The sequence below is a fragment of the Sinocyclocheilus grahami genome, unplaced genomic scaffold, assembly GCF_001515645.1.
Source record: "Sinocyclocheilus grahami isolate Dianchi unplaced genomic scaffold, SAMN03320097.WGS_v1.1 scaffold66.1, whole genome shotgun sequence".
NCBI lineage: Eukaryota > Metazoa > Chordata > Actinopteri > Cypriniformes > Cyprinidae > Sinocyclocheilus > Sinocyclocheilus grahami.
This window is the reverse complement of record NW_015505245.1, coordinates 1,995,003-2,019,361: the sequence shown is the minus strand read 5'-3', so window position 1 is coordinate 2,019,361 and position 24,359 is coordinate 1,995,003. Positions and strand designations below refer to the sequence as shown.

The 24,359-nt window shown below is 36.3% G+C and overlaps 1 protein-coding gene across 1 annotated transcript in view; it reads left to right on the top strand.

Annotated features, from left to right (window-relative positions):
* LOC107585084 (corticotropin-releasing factor receptor 1-like) overlaps window positions 1–24,359 on the top strand; it is a 150,401-nt gene that overhangs the window by 87,369 nt on the left and 38,673 nt on the right. The window contains exon 6 of the mRNA XM_016271941.1: window positions 9,427–9,537. Coding sequence (XP_016127427.1) covers window positions 9,427–9,537 — 111 coding nt within the window. The remainder of the gene's footprint in view (window positions 1–9,426; window positions 9,538–24,359) is intronic.

The window sequence follows — 24,359 nt, the reverse complement described above, 5'->3', positions numbered from 1 at the left end:
TGAGAAAACAATCTGAATGAATCTGGCTTGACAGGTTCTCTGTGATGCAGAGTTTTAATAGATGAGGCTTGTTTGGGTTAAAAGTTTGTTTTTAGCAACACCATTCATTATAGTAGCACAGCATGATGTATTCATTTAAGTCTCTTGATCCAAATTGAGGATGCATTAAAATAAACACAGTAGTGTTTATTGATAACAAACGCTAGTTAAACGTGGGGTGATGATGGCTTTTTAGCACTTCAGCTCCTGTTATTGTAAACACAGTGTAGCAGAAAGAACAAACAAAAAGCACACTTTTTTTGGATTTTAAAGCAATTCAAAAACAACTGCAATTATCCTCTATAGTGATATTTATGCGATACACACAATTCAGCATTTGAGCCAGCTGGCACAAGATACAGCTAAAACATGTGACGGATCCTAGGTAGTCTAAAACCACCCACTTACCTACAGTATCACGCACACACACACACACACACACACACACACACACACACACAAAATGCCAGGCAGACGTGCGTTAGCTGCCCGCTATCTGTGCCATCTGTTTCCTACGAGATTGTTGATTTAATAATTAATAAGTTCGCTCACATAGGAGAACATGTGGTGACTCTGTGGTGCTCACAGCTTAGGCAAATGTGAAAATGGAGCCAGCAGGGGAGGCTGCACTTGCGTGGGTTTTGCCCTGGGGGACATACGCGGCCAGGCAGGTTGAATAAACCTACAATCGCTGCACTTCAGGTTGAAAAGAAACGACTGAAAGACTGTGCAGTGTGGCAGCTGTCACAGGATTCAAGCAGAATGGACTGACTTTCATTAACATTATCATAATGTCATGAAATGTGTACTTCTGACAGCTGGTGGATGTTTCTGAGGCTACAGGAAGTTTTGTGTTCCAGGGGTTGATTTTTATTAAAACGAACAGATTTTAACTTTTCTTTTCTTCCTAAATAACAAGGCCACATTAAGTCCTTGGAAAATTTTAATTACTTATTTTATCTCTTCAAATGCACTATTATATAGATTTTATCATTTTGCCCTCTAGACCAATACGTTCTATCTCAAAGTACAATAATCTATTATAAAATATTTTCTTTTTTTTGTATTAAATACAGAATTTCAGTATTTATTGTATGAAAATGAATTGAATACATTTTGAAAGAAATTTTTACCATACCCAAAAGTTAGTGTATTTGTTCACCAATGAGAAAACCGTGTCAGTGAAAAGCATGCTTGAAATGAAATATTAGACATGCGATGTGCAAAGAAAAACATTAATGAACAAATATTTAGTGTGCGTCATTGCAGTCATGCTGTAATTTAGTCAAAGTATTCAAAAAGCATGAAAATATGATTTAATTATGTGTATTTAGGATATGTAGCATGTTAGGTACACAGTTAGACTTTGTAAAACACAGGAACCAGCCATTTTATTCCACAAATGGTGGAAATTTAATTTGTTCATGGTGGTTCTGGGTAAATAATGAAAGAATATGTCTGAATGCACTGTTTAAACTCAAATGAGTTTAAAATTATAATGGTGGTGATCAAATAGTAATTTAATGGCATTTATGTTACACTGTAGAAGAAAAAAAATCCGTAAAATTTATGGTAAAAAACCAGCAGCTGTGGTTGCCAGAATTTTACCATAAAAATACAGTAGCCGCGTTTTTACGGTTTGAACTTAAATTTACTGTTAAATACTGTAATTTCATTAACTGATATAATGTTAGTATACCAACCCACTGAAGTACTCAAATCTGTTTTGTACCTTTGAAAACACTGCACCAAAAGCAGGCGGTGATGAGAAAGTCACATGATGAACCAAAGCCTATCACAAGCAGCTTTTAAATATTAACATATATAGAAGGTGCACAGTGTCATTCACACAAACACTAAACACCATCATGGTAACACACATGAAACATTGTTATTTAAACAAAAAACATCAAATTTGAAATGTAAAGCAGGGAATTCTGGGAATGTCAATTTACGGTTATTCACTAAATTATATGGTATACTACCGTAAAATTACATGCAATGTCCAGTACAGTTTTCCCCATATATAGTAGGGGAACTTACCGTTAACCATTTAACAGGTTTTTACTGGATCATTTTTACAGTCTTTTACCATTAAATTCACGGTCATTTTTTACAGTGTAGTCCACGGGACCAAAAGGGCCCACAGATGGAGAAGCATCCAGTAACTACAAGTTTGTTGTGACATATGTTCTATTTATATATATTATATATATATAATTATTATATATATATATTATATATATATAAAAGGAACCAATCTTTCTGTCACTATTGACGATCACCAGAGCTTGATTTGAAATTTTGAGGAATTTATTACGGGCCCACAGATGGAGAAGCATCCAGTAACTACAAGTTTGTTGTGACATATGTTCTATTTATATATATTATATATATATAATTATTATATATATATATTATATATATATAAAAGGAACCAATCTTTCTGTCACTATTGACGATCACCAGAGCTTGATTTGAAATTTTGAGGAATTTATTACGGGAACAGTTTATTGTTCATCTGTTTTTAAGTATCAAAACACTGAAGATAGCCAAGATCATCTATTTCTCTTGAGAAATTCATAACTTTGAACCTTCCTGTGTAACCTTTCTCTGACTCTTTGAAATGCAAAAGCTGGTGTCTTCACCCCCTAGAAGATTCAAAACATATTTTTGAAAACTAAGTTTGGGAGAGCCAAGGGTATAGTCTGGGGATTGATTTAAGCAGTAAAAAGCAGCTTTGTCATTTACCTGTGAGATTTCCGAGCCAAAAAATATACAAACTCTATCACAGAAGGAGCACACAGCAATCCAGTGTCTCACAGAAATAATACGATTTAAATTTGAACCACTAAAGGAATCTCCACAGGCAGAGTGCAACAAGTTAATGAAGGCCAGTGACCGGTTCAGGCCATCTAGCCTGGCATGTCTGAGACGTTTTTAATCCAATTGCACAATTAAATCATTACCTTCAGATGTTCAATGAGCCACAATATTTTGAGGTATTTTATCTCGTTACATTTTTTGCTAAAGTTTAGCGTTTGTTCACACACACACACAATCACGTATTGTCATTAAAGCTGAAGAAATTGTCATATTTTCCATATTAAAATCAAATTTATATTTCCCCACTTCCCCCACCCTCTTTATTGCTGAAAACAGAGCAAATGCCTTGTGTTCTCAATGAATTGTTCTTTGTAGCAAGGATGGAGATCATAGGGGACGGCATTAGATTTGATAGTGCTTAACCTCAATGAGCAATTGCCCTCAAACCACCTGGTTATGAGACAGAAACATGCACAAGATCAGCAAAGTGGCACATGAGCGGATTTTTATCCTATTCTAAATTATGCTGGTTTGAGAAGTTACATTCCTAAAAATAAAGGTTCCAAAACAGGGTTTCACAGCAAAACCATAGAAGAACCATTTTGGGTTCCTCAAAGAACCTTTCAGCGAACAGTTCTTAAAAGAACAATTTTTGAAGAACATTTTAATAATATCAAGAACCTTTTTCTTTTGTAAAGAACCTTTTGTGCAATGGAAAGATTCCATGGATGTTAAAGGTTCTTTAGGGAACCATGAGCCACTTTTCCACTATCGGGCCGAACAGTTCTAAGAACTGTCAGGTGTGGTTCCAGTCGTATTTCCATGTCCACGATTACAAACCGTTCTCGGCCCGGAATTCTCGGCACGGTTAGACAACCGTGCTGAGCCGTGCTGGTAGAGTGCGTGACGTCCCCACTCAAGATCTGTCACTTGTCTGTTGCCTGGTTGCTAGTTTCTCCGTAGCTTGTTAAGCGCGCTATTTTGAGCAATGTAAACACAAATAAGTAATACATTTTAAAGAAATTTCTGATCATCCTCCATATTGGTGGTTATTTACACCTCATATCATATGTAAACACTTGTGTTACCATGGCAACGACTGAGCATTTGAATAGCATTCCAAAGAGATCCGTTATCAGCTCCGCAATGGAAAACGAAACCATAACTGTACCGGCCGGCTCGGATCAGCATGGAATGGAACGGTTATGCAAAGAGAACCGTTCAGCGCGATGGTGGAAAAGCGGCTATAAATGCCAATAAAGAACATTTAAGTTTAAAAAGGTTTAAGTGTCTAAAATATGTTTTAGTCTTGTATATACTTTTTTTCCGAGAGGAAATGTGACATTTCCAGCTAATAGCAGAATTTACTGAGTATTTTGTAGTGGAAATGTTTTCAAAAGCATAATTACCTCATGAAATTTTACACTGTTGTAAAAGTTTCCTGATGAGGTTTCCATCTGCATTGCAGTCCTTTATAGACAGAAGTTCAAGAGCCAAGACATCTGTAAAAGACTATGTTTCCTCTTTTCAACTGCCTAAAGTATTTTGCAAGCCACATAGGTGCTAAGATTGCTAAACCCTTATGCTCTCTCAACACAAGAAAGCACTCTACAGAGGAAAGTGCAACAAGAGGGCATCGCCAATGTGTCTGCCATTGCCTACAAGCTCCCTGCGGGGTCTGTAACAGATAGGGTGCTAATGCAAGAATGTAGTCAGCCCCCTTCCAGCTAGCATCCACAGAGAACGGCCCACTTTTTATGTAGCATTTCATGTATCTAGTGAAGTAGAAATTTCCAGAAAGCCTACAAGAGGCTTTGCATTGTAAAAATACAAACTGACAGCAAAATTCCGAATGCGTAAGCAGGCACTCCCACAGGCTCTCCGGGTGCGAATCCGTCTGGCTTTAGACGACTCGTAGTCTAGCCAGGAGACAGCAGCATCCCGAGGGAGAATATTTTGCTCTGTATTGGTGAGCGTGGATGTGTTGGTGTGCCGAGCCTCCTCTTAAAATAGGGCAAGCGTGATACAATGCAGGGATCAGTAGAGGCTGCTTTGAAGAGCCCTTCTCTCAGGATTTAGTTAAAAGAAGTGGCATCAGAGGTGAGAGTGTGAACCTCGTACTAATGCCCAAATCATAGAAAATGTGGAGGGTTCTTAGAATCCTTTAGTCTGACAGTTGAAAGGGAGAGTTTAAAGGTAAAGCATGTAATTTCAGAGCAGCACTGAATAGAATTGTAATGGTTTAGTTTGAGAAGCCTGACTGGGCCAGACATAATGCCATTGGCTCAACCAACTCAGTGAGTTTGGGGTAGGAGTTGGGCCTTGTTCCTGGATCTTTGACATCTTTGATATGTGTCCTATAGGGGTGGGTGATATACTGGTAGACATGATTAACCCGTTTGAAATTTGTCAACCGGTAGAGATTTTGGACAATCGTCTCTTTTGCGGTTACACGCTCACGTGACGTTGCTGTGCTATGTGGTCACGAAAACGTAACGTTTGCGTGTTTTTAAGCACTGCAGTTTAAAAACAAGTGATTTTAAGCTGTTTAAATGCAATCGTCAGCGAAAGAAAACTAATTTCGCTATATGTGCTGTGTTGTGTGGGTTTGCACGTGTGTGTGATTTATTTATTTGAGCCTGTAGGTGGAGTTGTGAGGAGGGATTTCCTTGATCCTTGAAAGTGGAATGAGGTCATCGGGGATTTCTACTATAAAAACTTTGATGGCATTGATGGAGTCTGGTGATGGCATTTGCTGAGATCGCTCATCTCCTCTCCTCTCCTCTCCTTGAAGGAGTGATCCTGGTTTGGTTATTTTTTACTTTGAATAGTTTTTTCCTTGACTTTTTGATTAACCAATTTTCTTTCTACATCTATTTTACATATTTTTTTGTCTTTTCACTAACGAGTAGTGGATTTATTTTTATTAGTTCACGTTTTGCTATTTAGTTAGATCTAGCGAGGGAAGCAGTGGCCCGCAAGACTCACCTACTTTATTTTCCCTGGGAGCTAGGCAAGATCTCTCTAGGTGGTTAGGTGTAGTCAAGGTTTTCTGTTTTCCGTAGCTGCCCTACCTGTTAACTGTTATTACTTGTGTTAATCTTTTGTTCATTATAGCATATTTCTAGATTTGTATTGTTGTTTGTTCGTTTGTTTTGCCTTTGGATTAAATCTTATGATGTAAATAGACGTCAAATCTTAATTCAGTCATCTGTGATTTTCTTCTATGTTAGGTCCTTGCCTCTCTGATTAGATTTAATGAGCTGAAATTGGTTTTGGGTCATAACATGCTGTCAAAGAGACACATGCACGTGAAGAGTAGAGTGTGGGAGTATTAAGTTATTTTTTGCTGCTTAGGCCTTGAACGGTTAAATACACAATGCTATGCAAGCATCTTTGTAAACACAGTAATTTAGGTTTTAAGTGAAAGCAAACAGCTGAGAAAGAAAACACACGTGTAACAGTGTATTGGATCTGGGCAGCTCTTAGAAGTGACAGCAGTCTAATATTCCTGTTGTCTGTCATTCATGTTAATCAAACAACAAAAGAGAGAAAATCTCTCGCTGCTCTTGACTAAATCACTTTTATAACTTTAATAATTACTTTTTGTTGTTGTTGTTGTTGTTGTTTTAGGCTAGTATAAGTTGTTTGTGATATTGACACTGCCGACAAGAATTATGAAATTTCTATGGTATCAAAAATGTTGATATCATAAAGACCTTATTTAAAGCAAAAATAACTGTATTGTGATATATATTGTTAGCATGAAGTAAAATGACTCATATCGTGATATAAGATTTTGGTCATGTTGCCAACCCCTTAGTGTCCAGTTTCATTTGGATATTTTTTGGCTAATATTTTTGTCAAAACATCATCCAGTAGATATATTTTGGACCTTTAAAATTCAGAATTTACACTGCTGTTTATTTGTATTTTTTGTAATAATCTAATACATTAAACGTAACAGTAAAGCCATTCAGAATGTTACCAAAGATTTCTGTTTCAAATGCTGCTCTTTTGAACTTTGTATTCTTCAAAGAATTCTGGAAAACAATTATAAATGATCATGTTTTCCACAAAAATATTTAGCATTATGACTGTTCTAAACATTAATAACGAGAAATGTTTCTTGATCAACAAATCGGCATGTTAAATTGATATCTCAATCATAAATAATAAATAAATTATATTTTAAAATACGTTGTTATCAAAAACATTTATTTTGAAATAAAAAAAACATTCTGTTTTTATTTTTTTTATTATTATTAATTTAATTTTTTAATAAATAGCAGCTTTGTGTAATAAATAGTAGCTTTCGTGACCATAACATTTGATGAGAAACAACATTTTACAAATCTTACTGCCCCCAAACTCTTGAACAGTAGTGTGTGTGAATCCACAAATTTTTTAAAGGGATAGTTCTCCCAACAATGAAAATGTTGTCATCATTTACTCACGTTTAAACACACAAAAGAAGATATTTTAAAAAGGTAAGTTAATGGAGTCCACTGATGTTTTGGACCCTACTGAATTTTATTGTTTAACAAAAACAGTAGAAAAACATTGATACAAATATCTTCTTTAGTGTTTTTATATGAAGGTATTGTAACAATGTGGGGGTGAGTGAATAACTGAGAATCATTTTAGTGTAAACTAACCCTTGAAGTGCTTTCACACACAAGGCATCTATAATTGATCATACACTCTTAAAAATAAAGGTGCTTCAAAGGGTTCTTCAAGCGATGCCATAGAAGAACCATTTTTGGTTCCACAAAGAACCATTCAGTCAAAGGTTCTTTAAAGAACCATCTCTTTCTTACCTTTTTATAATCTGAAGAACCTTCTTTCGCCCCAAAGAACCTTTTGTGAAACAGAAAGGTTCTTCAGATGTTAAAGGTTCTTTATGGAACCATTTAGACAAAAAGGTTCTTCTATGGCATCGTGAAGCACCTTTATTTTTAAGAGTGTAGTGCTTTGCAGATGATGCACGCTTTGGCAGACATCTTGGCGACATCTTAATGCATGTATCTGGGAGAGCAGAGATCAATCTTTAAAAGTCAACCTCTTTTTGTAATATGTCTTATGGGGACTGCTATGTTATGTTCAGCAAAAACAAAAAAAAATGTATTCATTTTTCTCCAAATTCTCTCCTAAAGGATTACCGCATCCCTAAAGCAATAAGCACATCAGTCCTTGCAGTTTCTGATTGATTCGCCATCTGAGCGGTTTCTACTGGGTTAAATCGTGCTAGCTGGCTTGTGTCATGAGCCTTGAGGATTTGTAAGCACTGGATTCCAGAACTGCCTTTCCTCCCACTGCTTGGACAGTCTGGTCCTCTGGTCTCAGTGGTCTGCAGGGTCTGCAGTGACCAGAGGGGGTTTGCCTCACAAGCCCGTCCTGTAACGACCACAGGAATTCAGCGACAGATTTTTGCACCAGGAGGACGCAGTGAGGGGCTAGAGAAAGGAAAGGTGCTGGGCTGGCGATGAAAGAGTGTGTGTGTGTCTATATGCTCACACACACTAACCTGAGTGTTACGTGATCAACATATGCTTCATGGAATCTTTTGGCCAGGCTATTAATATGTTTTTTTTTTCCACAAGCATGACATGTTAGCTCAAACATGGGCATAAACTTCAGCTTTATGTGAGTTGTTGTGCTATAAGCAAGCAACCGTTTGACTGAGCCAAAGCTAATCGCTTAATTAAAGGAATTATGTCAGGTTGGCAATCATCGTGATAGTGGAGACCATGAACATCTGCCTCACTCATCACAGAGTGAAATATTCACAACAGTTGGAAACAGTTGCTGGTTGGATGCTGTTAGTATTAGTGTCAGGCAGAGCGGTGTAATGCGATCCTCATGTGCAAGGCTAATGATTACGGATGAGACTTGTTTTTTTTTTAGAATGTGATTAGGTTAAGGGTGAGTCCGTGTGTTGGCTGCTGTGTGATGTTAAGTTATTTATTTAATGCTTATTTTATCATTAATGTCCACTGAGGCATTCAAATCTAATCTGGCAACACCAGATAAGTGTAATAATCTAGAAAATTGAAAGATTTAAGGATTTTAAAGGTGTCCAATCAAATCAGTAGTATGATGAGGGACTATATATAAATTTGTAATATAACAAATTCAACACGACATATTAAGGCAGTTTTATATGAATAGTTTAAAGAAGAAAATATATCCTGCTTTGAAGATTGTTGACTAAGGATTATTTTCAATACCTGCCACCTGAATCGCTGCCATTTGATTTTTTTCAATGGTTTTGACACTAATGTTTTCTCTGAAATTAAACTGGCAGGATAATAACAGGTATCAAAATATCATATGATGTACCGTTATAGAGTTATTTTTCTTTCTCATAGAGTTCCCAAGAGTCCTCTGGAACTTTTTTTTTCTCCTGCAGTTTTTTTTTTCTTTCTCTCCCTGTGATGCCCCAAAAAGCTTTTAGGAGTTATTCCATGTTGGGATTTAGATGCCAGATATCTGCAGGACATCAGTCTCTCATCTTCCTAATGTGTTTCTATGTGTGTATGTCCCTTTGTGATCTTTCAGAAGAAGAGCAAGCTGCATTACCACATTGCAGTCATCATAAACTACCTGGGACACTGTATCTCTCTGGGAGCCCTGCTGGTCGCCTTCATCCTCTTCATGAGACTCAGGTGGGTGAGTGCCTCCGCTGTGAGGGCTTTTCAACAGAATTGAACATCTGCATTAGTCACACAGGTGGACTCGCATGAGAGAGATTCATGTATGAACCGCTGCTATTGCCTTGTGAAGTGTGTGGATGAATAAGTAAATAAGGATTCTCAGGACTGTAAAAGATTTAGGGGGAAATTTATTGCTCAGCTGTGGCTCCTTTTTTGCTCTGGAGACCTAATGGAGTAAAGTGTGTAATTTTTGTGCCACCAACTAAATGCAATTGCAAAAATTATGACTTGATGTTTCAAACAGACTTTCCAAACACTCCCCCTTCTGCCATTGGTTGGATAATCATATGCAATAGTCCTGCTCCAAACGCACATCATTGGCTCGCAAATGAAGCAATGTTTTGATAGCTCATCAGAAAAAAAAATTATTTGGGTTTTAACATGGTTGCAGATTTTTCTTCTTTCTCCATAAATAAAAACATCTCAACATATATCAATATCTTTGATATATATTATTTTTATATTAAAAACCAATGTGTGTGTGTATATGTAGATGTATATGTATATGTATATGTGTGTAAAGATAGATCCCACATCCCTAATATATATACACTGTACACACACACATCAATGGGAGCTACAATTTTGTATCTTCTGTAGATCGCTTTTGCGTGTGCAAAAAAATAATACCTAATATCCAGATATCGCTACAAATAATCCCTTTTCTGGACAGCTCTCCTAACATGTCTAGTATCCTTTGCTTGGATCAACTTTAAATCAGTTTAACTGAGAGGGACGTGGGCTCAGCCCCCAACACAAATATAGGCTGCCTTCTTGTCACATCCCATCAGTACATCAATTGATGTACTTCCAGCTGCTGACAGAAACTATACATCGGCTGGCCAGCTGAATGGCAGAGAACGGAGAATTGTATATGCTCGCTGATCACAGGCAACGAGGCTTCTGAGGTCCAAGGACAACCTGTCCAGATTATCTCTCTCTCTCTTGTCAGGGCACCTGTGAAATCGATACGTCATGGGTCAGCGGAGTGCTCCCAGCAATGAGATTTTAGACTGATGGTGTAGAAATGAAGACATCTTAGCAGCACATCAAGGGCACGCACACTCCTCTTCATGCTTATTCCAGTCCAGAAGTGCCATGGTTTAGGGACGAGAACTGAAGGTCTTCAATCAAACTGAGAGACTTGTTTCTATGGGATCATGTCTAAGCCTTAATTAGCCTGGATCAATGTGTCAAACTGGATGTGAGGAAGAGAATAGTTACGTATTTCACCATTCCCACACACTCGTTGGTGTTTTGGCCACAGATTGAGGCGAGTAAGCAGATGAAATCCGCTTTCTGCCGTTTAGGATTATTTAGATTAGATTATCCCAGACTTAATCTGCCTTGATTAATCCGGGGAAAATATTCTGGCATCTTTCCCTGGATTTCCAATCAAAATCATGCTAGGAGTCAGCTGACAGATTTATTGGATGCTGCTTTTCACAACAATGTGCCCTGCTGATAACCCTCTGTCTGTCTAGCTAATGTTCCCAAGTCAGTGCGTCATGGATATATTGAGCCTAGGTGCGAGTACAGAGGTTGTAAAGTTGTAGTTGGGCTCAAGCGGGTCCTCTAGCAGGGGAAAAAAAAAATGTAATGAAATACACGATGAACAGATGTTCAGGGTAAACACAGAGTGTTCTTGCACTCAGACCCTCCAGCCATTTTGTGTCTGCCCACAAGGACAGAAGGACAGGAGTATTACATTGGCTTATTAATGTTTCAGCAGACTGCATTTGCACAGCAAGGGATCCAGGATTTGGAAGTGTTTCTGAGACACCATGAATATACATATACATACATACACAGATTATTATATTTGATAGATACAACGTTATAAATAATGAGAAATTAAATAATAATAAAGAATTTGTCTTAAAAATGACATAAATTGCAGAAAACACTAATTATTAAATAACTCATATTTATTACAATGTTTATTTAATAAATTAAGAAATAAATATTTTACTAAATTAATAAAATAAATAATATTATTAACACACACATATAATATTATATTTAATATATAAAGGCATATATTTATATATATACAGCAATCAGAATGAAGTACTCACTGTATCTTATCCCATTGAATTTAGTACATCCAGTTGTGATGTTTGGTACCTTGCTGCATTGTGTAAGAGCAGAAAATAAGACTCACGAGCTGGATATTAGATACAATCATCCTATATAAATGCTAATAGGCCAATACCTACAGTAGCAAGAGTGAATTGACTATAATGTCACTAAGATTACAGAACACTCTAACCTCACGTAATTTCAGGAACGCCCTTGTATTCCATATCAGTGCTCACCTGTCAACCGAGTTTAAACCGGCTCCTCCGTCATTCACAGAGTGAGCGGTGCTGGGTAAAAAGCAGGAGGCATCAAAGTATGAAAGGAGAGCAAAGCTGCTGTGGGCGGCACCATTGAAGGGCTCAGCCGCAACAGCTCAGGTCAACATAACAGTGACAAGCCACTGTTGGCAGCTAGCTTTTTTTTTTATCCTGTTTTTTGACAAAAGGCTAGACTGGGAGAGCCTTCCTGTCCTGTGTGACACAAAAACCTTCTTACATGTGCCCTCAGGGCAGAGACGGGAGGGAATACAGAGAAGCAGAATGAAAGTATTTATCTGCATATAATGCCTCAAAATAAACCATAATAAATGCAAGTTGGAATCAAGACCCTTTATCCCAGAAGGAAAGAGTTTCTATCTATAAAAAGTACTTTTCCTGGGAAAGCAGTGTGTGTATTTATCTTTGAAGACTCCATAGTGGTTTTGATTATGTGTGTAACTAAATTGAATAATGCTTCATTATTTCAAACAATCAGAGCTTTTACTTAAAACACAAACAAACAAATCCATAAAAGCAGCAATTGTGCTTTTTGCATGACTCTTACTAGAATAGCATGTGTCCTGCTTAATTTTGCTAAACAATTGTCCATTAGATGTCCTCTGGCAAAAACAAATGTATTAATAAAAATAACAAACAGCTCTTTGTTAAAACGGCCACATTAGTGGCATAAGCTTTTTTAGCAGTTTTCTGCTGTTGATGTTTATATAGATGAAGCCTTTTTGGATGATCTGGTTTTCCCTGAGGAGGTCATGTAGCTTTGTGTTTCACAGATGCGTTTTGGGATTTTAATCCTGTCAGAATTGAACAAGATGGTGTTTTCCGTCAAACATCCTCGGGTAAAATCATGGAGCAATTATGGTTGTCTGAGAGCTGTAATCCTGTCTGAATTGGAATGACAGCAATTGTGGTTTATTATTGTTGCACAAAGCTGCACAACTGTTTTCAACATTGATAATTTTGATTACGTTTTTTGTGTGTGTGTATGTGTGTTACCATTTTTATTGTTTGAAAGCATAAATGCAGTCTTGGAGAGCATGAGACTTTTTTCAAAAATGTTATTTTAGTATCATTGATGTAATTTATGTTAAAAATGACGGTCCCATTTTATACTAAGTGGCCCTAATACATGTGTACTTACATAGTAACTAGATGTGTGCATAGTATGTAACCACAGTGTAAGTACACATTGGTACATAGTACATATCTACAGCAGTAATGTTTGTGTAACTACACATATGTCACAACCCACTGAATGGTATGTGTAAATACAAATGTGACCCTGGACCACAAAACCAGTAATAAGGGTCAATTTCTAGAAATTGAGATTTATACATCATATAAAAGCTGAATAAATAAGCTTTCAATTGATGTATGGTTTGTTAAGATAGGACAATATTTGGTCGAGATATAACTATTTGAAAATCTAGAATCTGAGGGTGCAAAAAAATCTAAATACTGAGAAAATCGTCTTTAAATTTGTCCAAATGAAGTTCTTAGCAATGCATATTATATTACTAATCAAAAATTAAGTTTTGATTTATTTACGGTAGGAAATTTACAAAATATCTTCATGGAACATGATCTTTACTTAATATCCTAATGATTTTTGGCATAAAAGAAAAATAATAAATAATAATTTTGACCCATACAATGTTTTTTTGGCTATTGCTAAAAATATACCCAAGCGACTTAAGATAAGGTTTTGTGGTCCAGGGTCACAAATGTGTAACAGGACACTGGTAACAACACTTTTTGGTAATGAAAGTACAAATGTGTAACAGGACTAACAGCACTTTTTTGGTAAAGAAAGTGTTACACCTTATGTTAGATTTATAATGTAATTACTCTGATGTTACACAGCAGCGGCCAGTAAGTTAGGCTTTACATATAAATTGTGGTTGGTGTCCAGAATGTTACACTTTATATTAAGTGGACAGTTCCTGAGGAGTTACCTTGTAAGTGCACTGGTATTACAGTGGTGCACCAACTTGAGATCCTCCCACTTTACATATCCCTAAACCTACCCATCTCCACCCCCTGGATCCCATTTCCACCCCTAAACCTACCCATCTCCACCCCTTGGATCAAATTGTTCCAATTACTCATATACATATTGTTGTTACAAAATATTGTTATATATGTTCTGTTACACATTTGTACTTACACAAACCATTCGGAAGGGTTGTTACATGTGTGTAGTTAAAGAAATATTTCAGCTCTAGATACTATGTACCAATGTGTACTTACACTGTGGTTACTTACTACGTACACATCTAGTTACTATGTAAGTACACAGGTATTAGGGCCACTTAATATAAACCCGGACCAAAATGACTTGTATAGCTGAACTTAAGTTTTTAAGTAAAGTGTTTTTTTATGATTTTAGTTTTAGTTTACAGTAGTAATCCTGTTACGAACGCAAATTTTAATTTTTTTTTTTTTAAATGTTACTGTATGTATAGATAAGAAACTACTACATAAAACTACTTCCATCTGAGTAGTGCTTTAGAGATGTGATAACCATCTATTAATCTCTGAAAAGTGCCTTCTCTTTATGCAGTCACTCTCGAAACAGTCAGAAGTAAACTTGTTCTTCCTTTAAGCAGCACTAGATGAGGAGGACCTCTGCTCTTCTATTTCCGTCCATGCTTACGCAATGAGGGTCAGCAGGGTGATAGAGTCAGCAGACCTCGGAGCACATGGCCGCTGTATGAGGCAATGGCACTTCGCCAGCACCCCCACTATACTGTGCGAGTGGACAGACAGGTCGGTCTTACCGGGCCCCAGCACGGGACGTTACCAGTACATCTGCACACCATTTGTGCTCATGAACGCTCTAGGAGGCTCGCTCCTCTGGTGCCGCAGGCCCTGCGCAAAGCAGCCGTGGCTTGTTAGCGCTGACCTCCTGCAGAGAGAGCGGCCTGCTTTAGCTCCCTGCAGTTTACGATTTTGGTTACCATGTTTATGGCCAAAAATTGCATCACTCAGTGCTTTTGCCTGTGACCCCTATCAGCATTAGCTGCAGAGGATTGTGATTGTGGAGCCCAATTCTGAGCGGGCGATTATTCTTGAAAGGACACATCTTAAGCAGAAAAGGCTTGGTGCAGTGGATCAATGGGAAGCGAGTGATGAGGGGGAGGACTTGAATAGACAGCTGTGATAACGCACTCCTATTAGCGCAGGCAGTGGGAATGCTAATAACCAAAACACATGCAGTCGTGAGCAGGCACCGGAAGACTGTGAGACCGATGCAGAGACTCAGAAGAGGCCTGTGAAAGAAAGAGTTGCTTAAAAAGCATACAAATTGTATGAGTGGAGATTCAAGTGTTCACAATTGATTTTTGCACTTTGGCACTCATTTGAGGAGGAGGAGAATGTAATTTGCTAATTTACAATTAGGGTGGCAATTACTAAAACAACAGAAAGGAGGACACTTTGCAGGATTCAGTGAAGCCAGGATAAAAACTGAAAAATAATATTAAACTTACAAGTAATGACAGAAAAAACTCATCCAATAAAAAAATTGTTCACCCCAAAATTAAAATTCTAACTTAATTTATGTTCATGTTGTTCCAAATCTGTATGAGTTTCTTTCTTTCACAGAGCACAGAAGAAGATATTTTGAAGAATGTGGGTAACCTAACAGTTGCTGGTAGCCATTCACTTCCATAGTATGGAGAAAAAAATACTATGGAAGTCAGTGGCTACCAGCAACTGTAGGTTACCCGCATTCTTCAAAATATCTACTTTTGTGTTCAACAGAATAAAGAAATTCTCCTCTGAGAGTGAGTAATGAGTATATTAACTTACTTATATTAAATACTTTTTTTTTCATTTTTGTGTGAACTATCCCTTTAAAGAACAATATTTCGCCTTGTAAATGTACAGTATGTATGGATGAATGGATGTACAGAGGGTAAAATAAGTATTGAATACGTCACCATTGTTCTCAGTAAATATATTTCTAAAGGTGCCGTTGACATGAAATATTCACCAGATTTCGGTAACAACCGAAGTAATCCATACATACAAAGAAAATAAAACAAATAAGTTCAGAAATTAAGTTCTGTGTAATAAAGTGGAATGACCCAGGGAAAAGTATTTATTACTTTGTACAAAAGCCTTTGTTGGTAATGACAGCTTCAAGACGCCTCCTGTATGGAGAAACTAGTCGCATACATTGCTCAGCTGTGATTTTGGCCCATTCTTCCACAAAAACTTCAAATCTTGAAGGTTCTGTGGGCCTCTTCTGTGAACTCTGATTTGTAGTTCTTTCCATAGATTTTCTATTGGATTCAAGTCAGGTGATTGGCTGGGCAATTCTAGCAGCTTTATTTTCTTTTTCTGAAACCAATTGAGAGTTTCCTTGGCTGTGTTTGGGATCATTGTCTTGCTGAAATGTCCACCCTTGTTTCATCTTCATCATCCTGGTAGATGGCAGCAGATTTTTATCAAGAACGTCTCGGTACATTTTTCCGTTCATCCTTCCTTCAATTATATGAATTTTGCCAGTGCTACACCATGATGTTTTTGGGGTAATGTGCAGTTCCATTTGACCTCCAAACATGGTGTGTATTATGGCATCCAACGAGTTTAATTTTGGTCTCATCGGACCAGACTATATTCTCCCAGTATTTCACAGGCTTGTCTAAATGTTGTGCAGCAAACTTTAAACGAGCTTCAACATGCTTTCGCTTCAGCAATGGAGTCTTGTGTAGTGAGCGCGCATACAGGCCACGGCGGTTGAGTGCATTACTTATTGTTTTCTTTTAAACAATTTTACATGCTAATTCCAGGTCTTTCTGAAGATCTCCACAAGTGGTCCTTGGCTCTTAGAAAACTCTTCTGATAATTGTTTTCACTGCTCTGTCAGAAATCTTGCGAGGAGCACCTGGTCGTGGCCAGTTTATGGTGAAATGATGTTCTTTCCACTTCCGGATTATGGCCCCAACAGTGCTCACTGGAACATTCAGAAGTATAGAAATCCTTCTGTAACCAATGCCATCAGTATGAACTTATTTGTTTTGTTTTCTTTGTACGTATGGATTACTTGGGTTGTTACAGATCTGGTAAAAATTTCATGTCAACAGCACCTTTAGAAAAATATTTACTGAGAAAAATGGTGACGTGTCCAATACTTATTTTACCCGCTGTAGGTATGTAGTTATTTAGTGCAACTTTTTTAAGCTTGTGTACATGCATGCAGTTACAATTGCATAAGTTGTTATGAGCTTATTGTATTAAATATAAAATATTGACTATAGAAACATAAAATGTTGGAAAATACATGAAACTTAAAATGCCAGGTGGTGGCAAGTCATTGTCTAAATGAGTGAATCATTGATTCTTTCAAACAATAGAGTCATTCAAAACAGCTGAATCATTCAGGAACGAAACACCACTGTTGATCAGAGAAGCAACGATTCTGCAGCCACTTTGTTCTGAACTATTTCTGTCGGTGGAATAGAACAAAAACAGTCAATAATATATGTATAATATATAATTATTGTTATTATTATTATTATATACCATCGGATAAAGTATTAAATAGTGATGATATTAAAAGGAGGACAAATGAGCATCTGACTCAAGCCTGTGCTGGTAGGTGGACATGGTAACTGTCCGACATAAAACTGGACAGATGGCCACCCTATTTACAATACTGTAATAAAAATCTCTGGGAATTTAATTTATTGAAAGGGACCTTTCATAATGAAGCTCAGTTGTAGTGCATCGTTCAGAATTTAATAGAGAACAGAAATTCTTGAGGTACCAGTCAAGATGCAGAAATTCAAAGAAACTGTAATTTTTAACTAGACAAAGCCCTATCTGAAAATTTTGGGAAAGGAAAAGAAAAGCCATAGGCACTCCACTCAACCAGCTTGGGTGGTGTAATGATCAGATCTTCTCCTGCCAACCTGAATCTGGCTGCTGTGAGATCTGAATCACAGGCCGGTCGGCACTGACTCGTTCCTGTCCCTCCACCAGCATCCACACCGCAGCCAGACAGTTTCCACGCTCCCTGGATATCCAGCAAAGCTTAATGTTTTCATCCTTTACAGTCTGTTTGTTTTTAGATAGCAAAGCCTGTATTGCGATGGAATGCAGCAAAGGTCTTTTAAATGATAGGGTATATAAAGTATGTTCGCTAGTAGAGATTTTGCTGTACCATTTAAACCTTATTATATGACTGCTTTATGTATAAGCAAGAGCGACAGAGAAACATAGAGAAATGCGAAAGTGCAGAACAGGATATATGTAGGGCTAAAACTGCAAAAATAGTACAATAAATAAATAAACAAACGAGGAAGTGTGAAGGATAAATAAATGTGTAAACTGCACAAAATAAATAAATTATAAATAATTATTATACTTTAATTTAGTATGAGTCATACATACAGTACATGCATTGCATACATACAAACGTACATATTTATTTATTTATGCTGACCACAATGCTATGGCGCCAACAGAGATTATAATTTGTAGGCTCAGGGTACTAAGTATGTTTGTTTGTTTTCTAATGTGTTCAATGAAATCCTAGTAATATTAATTTATTACTTTTTTCTTAAGTATATATATGTGACCCTGGACCACAAAATCAGTCATAAGTAGCACGGGTATATTTGCAGCAATAGCCAACAGTACATTGTATGGGCCAAAATTATTGATTTTGCTTTTATGCCAAAAATCATTAGAATATTAAGTAAAGATCATGTTCCATGAAGATATTTTGTAAATGTCCTACCTTAAATATATATTAAAAAATATGCATTGCTAAGGACTTCATTTGGACAACTTTAAGGACGATTTTCTCAATATTTAGATTTTTTTGCAGCCTCAGATTCCAGATTTTCAAATAGTTGTATCTTAGCCAAATACATCAATGGAAAGCTTATTTGTTCAGCTTTCAGATGATGTATAAATCTCATTTATTTATTTATTTTAAAAAATGGTTCTGGGACCCACACACACAAATTTTTATATATATATAGTATATATGTACATGTATATTATGTCTTAAATGTCCATCTTGTCTAAAGCCATTTGTTAACTGTTTTTCTTTGTGGAAGCATTGCGTTTAATGAGTTAATAAAATGTCGGGGTTTATTCTGTGATAACAACTGGCTGGATGTGCAATATCCCTTATTTGACATTTTATATATAGCTAACACTATATATAGCTTTAATTTCAATTATATATATTTTAGATATAATGTATCTGTTGAATAAAAGTATTGAATATTAACATTAGGTTTATTAAACTGCAGTATAGATCATATTGCAGTTCATAAGACCTATTGCAGTAGAGATTTAATTTCAATCATTATTATGCGGCATGAACAGGATTAGTTCTGTCTTAATAGTTTGTTTCATGAGTGCTGCAGCAGGCACACTCCCAGGTTTCCACTGGGGAGAACTTATGGCCACTGGTCACCAACACTGCCAGCCTGTCAGCACAGAGAGCGCCTCCCTGACCCCCACCCTCAGCTGCCATGGTGATGGTTGGCAACACGAGTACTTGTGCCCTGTGTGCGGATTGAGCAGTTAGAGATTTGCAGACCTCCCACTTTGAGGTATTATAGGTAGAGTTGCAAAGGGCCGGAAAATTTCCAGTAAATTTCCAGAAACTTTCCATTGGAACTTCATCTGGGGAATTTTGGAAATATTCCAAATTGGAAACTTAACAGGAATGTATGGGAATTAACTGGAAATGTGGGGAAATTTATAGAAAATGTATCTCATACAAACATAAATATCAACATTTTGTTTGATCATAAGCTGCCATGTATGCAAACGAATAAAATTTTAAAAATTACATTTAAAAAATGTTTGGGAATCTTTTCAGGATTTATTGATGAATAAAAACTTAAGAACAGCATTTATTCAAAATATAAATCTTTTCTAACAATACATAAGTCTTTACTATTACTTTTTATTAATTTAACACATCCCCAATTACTGACCCCAAACTTTTGAACGGTGGTGTAAAATATGACTTCTATTTTAAATAAATACTGTTCTTTTTTTACTTATTATTCATCAAAGAATCCTGAAAAAAGTATCACAGGTAGTAAAAAATATTAAGCAAAATTAAGTTTCCAAAATTGATAATAATTTAGCATATTAGAATAATTTCTGAAGGATCATGTGACGCTGAAGACTGGAGTAATGATGCTGAAAATTCAGCTTTTCATTACAGAAATACATTATATTTTAAAGTATATTAAAACAGAAAATGCATTATTTTATTATAATATTTATTTGTATTTTGTCATTATTTTAAATTGTAATAATATTTCACAATATTACTGTTTTGTTCTGTATTTTTGATCAAATAAATGAAGGCTTGATGAGCATAAGAGATGCTATGTTTAAAAACATTAAAAATAGTAATGGGTCCAAACTTTTGACCAGTACTGTACTTCTATATGATAACAGAAAACTGGCTAGCAGAAGGTAGAAGAAAGAGCATCACAGCTTGAGCTAGCAAGCACATGATACCTAGCCTCATAAATTGTCAATGTAATAGTGGTAACTAGCATATCTGATTTACTTGCTAGCTAAATACTGTATAGATACTTTTTGGTATTTGCTAGTTAAACTTTAATATCATAGATCAAATATATTTGCCCAAGTAATATCAAAACTCAGATGTAATCCTTGGGCTCAAATGCAACAAGTGTGGCTTCAGAGAAAATGGAGGGGAATTCCCCCTTTAGATGACTAGGGGGGATTGTGTGTGGGGGAGGGTCATTTTTAGACAGATTTGTTTTTTTAATTATCATCTCACCTAAATGTTTGTTCAGTCAGTGTTTTTGTTTTTACAATGGTATAATTTAGTTGCACAGTAGCTTACACACAGCACAAGTTTTAAACTTATTTTTTTTAATATTTATATAATTTACATGAATACTCACCAAGTTTGATATTTTGTGTGCAGTATTCAAGAAATGATTTGTGCATGTTATGAAGGAATGCACAGTGCATGTAGGGGGTGTGGCCTGCACTAAGCAGTGTGCTGTGTGCACATTATTGAGCAGTGTGTAGGGTAGAAATTCAACTGAAATTAAATTAAATCTGGTTGTTCTTTCTCAACTATATCTAAGTTCCCAGTTTATTCCTGTTAATTTCCATGGAAAGTTTCCAGTCGTGAAAATTCCCGCAATTTTGCAACCCTAATTATAGGCCACAATTTTATTCTTTAAGGGTTGTGCTGCTTTCAATGGAGCTAATGCTTTAGTAATCTGATTATTACATTGTATTGCATGTTTCCCTTAAATCTGATTAGGTTAGCCTGTAAATTTAAAACTGAGTGAAAAAAATTTTTTTGTTTTTTTTATGAATGGACCAGATATAAATATCTACTTCATTTTGTGTGTGTGTGGCATAATGGACATGTCAGTTCAAGAAATAGTTTTTTCATCTAATAAATAATTTTTTAATTTTTCAAAGAGTTTAAGGCATCTTTAGCCACTTAAAAGAATTCTACAGCCTGCCGTTCATGTATGAAATATGAATCAACATCAATGTCCTCATGCTCATTTGCTCGGTCAATTAAACTTTTGACAACCAATACTAGTAATAGTACTAACAGTGTGAAGGCATTGACAAATCTTATTAAGAGATTCTAAGAAAAGAGGGTAATTAGTCTGCATTTTGTCAAGGTGAAATCTGTGAGCTGTCATGGCAAAAACAGTGCTCTGATTAACTGCTAGGGTGGTAATTGGAGAAGCCCTGATCCATATTGTCATGTACAGTATGTAACCCTTTGAGTTAAACAGAGACAGCAGTGGCCCAGTTTTACACCATTGGCTGTTTATTTTAATAAAGCATAGTTATACAAATATCCCCACAAGTATAGTAATACCAGTAAATTTTGACCTTGTGGGGACATTTTTTAGGTCCCCATGAGGAAACAAGTTTACAAATCATACCGAATGGAGTGTATTGAAAATCTGAAATAGCAGAAAGTTTCCTGTAAGGGGTAGGTTTAGGTGTAGGGTTGATGTAGGGCGATAGAAAATATAGTTTGTGTGTGTGTGTGTGTGTGTGTGTGTGTTTGTGTGCACTTTATTTATTTATCTAGGAAATTGTTTCTGATCGGGAAGCAGAAGCCATCATCTATTAGCTGAGTTCATCTTTTTCTTATCTTACGTCTCAAACCTCAATTTTGTTTGCTTGTGCTCATCGATCCAGAAGGAACAGAGTCCTTTATCTATTATAACACTTTATAATAACACTTTTTCTTCATAGATCAGGGATGGAGTTTCCGGTGCTCGGTTTTTAATGATGAATAATTTAGGTCTTTACTCATGCTTAATGTGTTGCACACAAACATGCTATCACATAGAGTTCATGTCCAGTTAATGTGGGCTGGATCGGTATTGCGTATGTGGCCTTTTCCTGTGTGGCTCACAGGGATTTAGAGGCTCGTTTGGGGTGCGGGGGGATGAGAAACAGGGTCAATCACAGCGCACTCCAGTAGAGCCACAGTGGACATCCATGTGTTCTTCTACTGGAGGAGGTCATTGGGAGGTAAGAGTCACTTGCTGAAAATGTCATTGAGCTTTAGGGAGTTGTATTGAATAGTTTACACAAAAAGGAAATCATTTACTCATCATTTACTCACCGCCATGTTGTTTCAAACCTTTATGCTGTTATTTTTTCCAGTGATTACAAAAGGAGAGTCTTTATGCAGGGCTTTGATATACAACACAACAAGTTTTTTTAAGCTTCTTAAAGGACAGAAATATCATAACAGAACCATAAAATAGTACGTGTCTTGTGTGTGTGTTTTTTTTAAAGACTTCGGAAGTCTGTGTAAGCAACTGAAATCGTATTTTTCAAATTTCATTCTCCATTTCACGTATTCAAACTGGCACATTACATTCGGTTATGATTCATGCATGAAACCATCATTCGTGGTGCGATGCATAGATGCGACATCTCTACAGCACAAGTAAGATTTCAGGAAAGAATATCAGTACATTATGATAATAATTTTTTTTTTCATTAAAAAACAACTTTTACCATAGTGCACAATTTGTAAACTAATTCACCTTGATGTTTTCATTACATAACCAGCTCTGTATGTATGGCTCTTCTGAAATAGTAAACTTGCTCGATAGCTCACCTGGTACAGCATTTCACTTGCATTCAGGTACGAGTCTTGTAATTAAATGTAGCATTTGGACCAATCAGACACACAACTTTTTGTTATATTTAACAAATAATATCTAACGCCCCTCACCTAACCAAAGGGCCAATTACGAGGGTCTATGGACCCTTCCCCCGAAATGCACCTAACACCTCAGAAAGGTTTTCACATTCATCTCTTTTGGATAAAACTGAACACTATTTTAGCACCACTGACTAGACATTTCACTTTGAAATTGTCACAAAGCGTGCTAGAAGCAACATAACACTGTTTCACAAAGGTGCACGGGCATGTTTTTTCCAATGAACCTGGTTTACCCTATAGACTACTTCTTAATGTTTTTATGGCATTTTATGCAGCATAAAACCTATTTTGCTGTCTTTTTGGCACATCACAAATGTGATTAGTATTGGGGGGGGGGGAAGCAGTGTTAATTTAAAAAACATTTTCTTGTGCGTTTCACCCATCAGCATATGAGTTTAGAACAACACGAGGGTGAGAAACTACAGCTTTTTTTTAACAAATTAACACATTTTAATGGCATGCCTTTTTTCATTTTTCAACAATATTTTTAAACACATATATGTTGTAAACTCGAAAAACATTAATCAGTTCTCCTTTTGAAGTGAGATAAAGCAACTGAAAACTGCAGATGGTAAAATTAATGAGAGTTATGCAGTAAAAGACAAATTTGTTAGTTGGCAGTGTGTGGGAAATCCCATCCTACGAGAATGTAGCGCTTTTAACCCTTTCCTATATAGATAGATAATGGAGCGCTCTGAGTTCATATGAATAAACTTTGTTTTATCAAATACTGTGAGCTAAGTGTGACTATTTACTCACTTCAACTTATTCTGTACAACTGTGTTTGTTACTTAGTTCCTTGGGTCCCTTAAAATTTAAAATGAAATCACATAAACAATAATGAATTAGAATTTTAGGATTTACCTTCTGTAAATAAAGTAATTGTTTTACCAACAAAGAAGTCTCAATATATATTTATATCCCCTTTTTAACTCAAATGATAATAAATGGAAAACACTCAAGTATACGGTAAATAAAAATTTACTGGATAAAATGTAAAAGGATCAAGTTTCAGGATTTTCTTCATTTACAACACACTGTGAAAGAATAAAAATTCACGAGGATCACGGACTGTCAAATTCAGATGCGATTTTGATTCATTTATTTCTGAAAATGTTTTGAACCCTAGTCTTCTTGCATGCTAATGAAAACTTAACACATCTTACCCTTAAC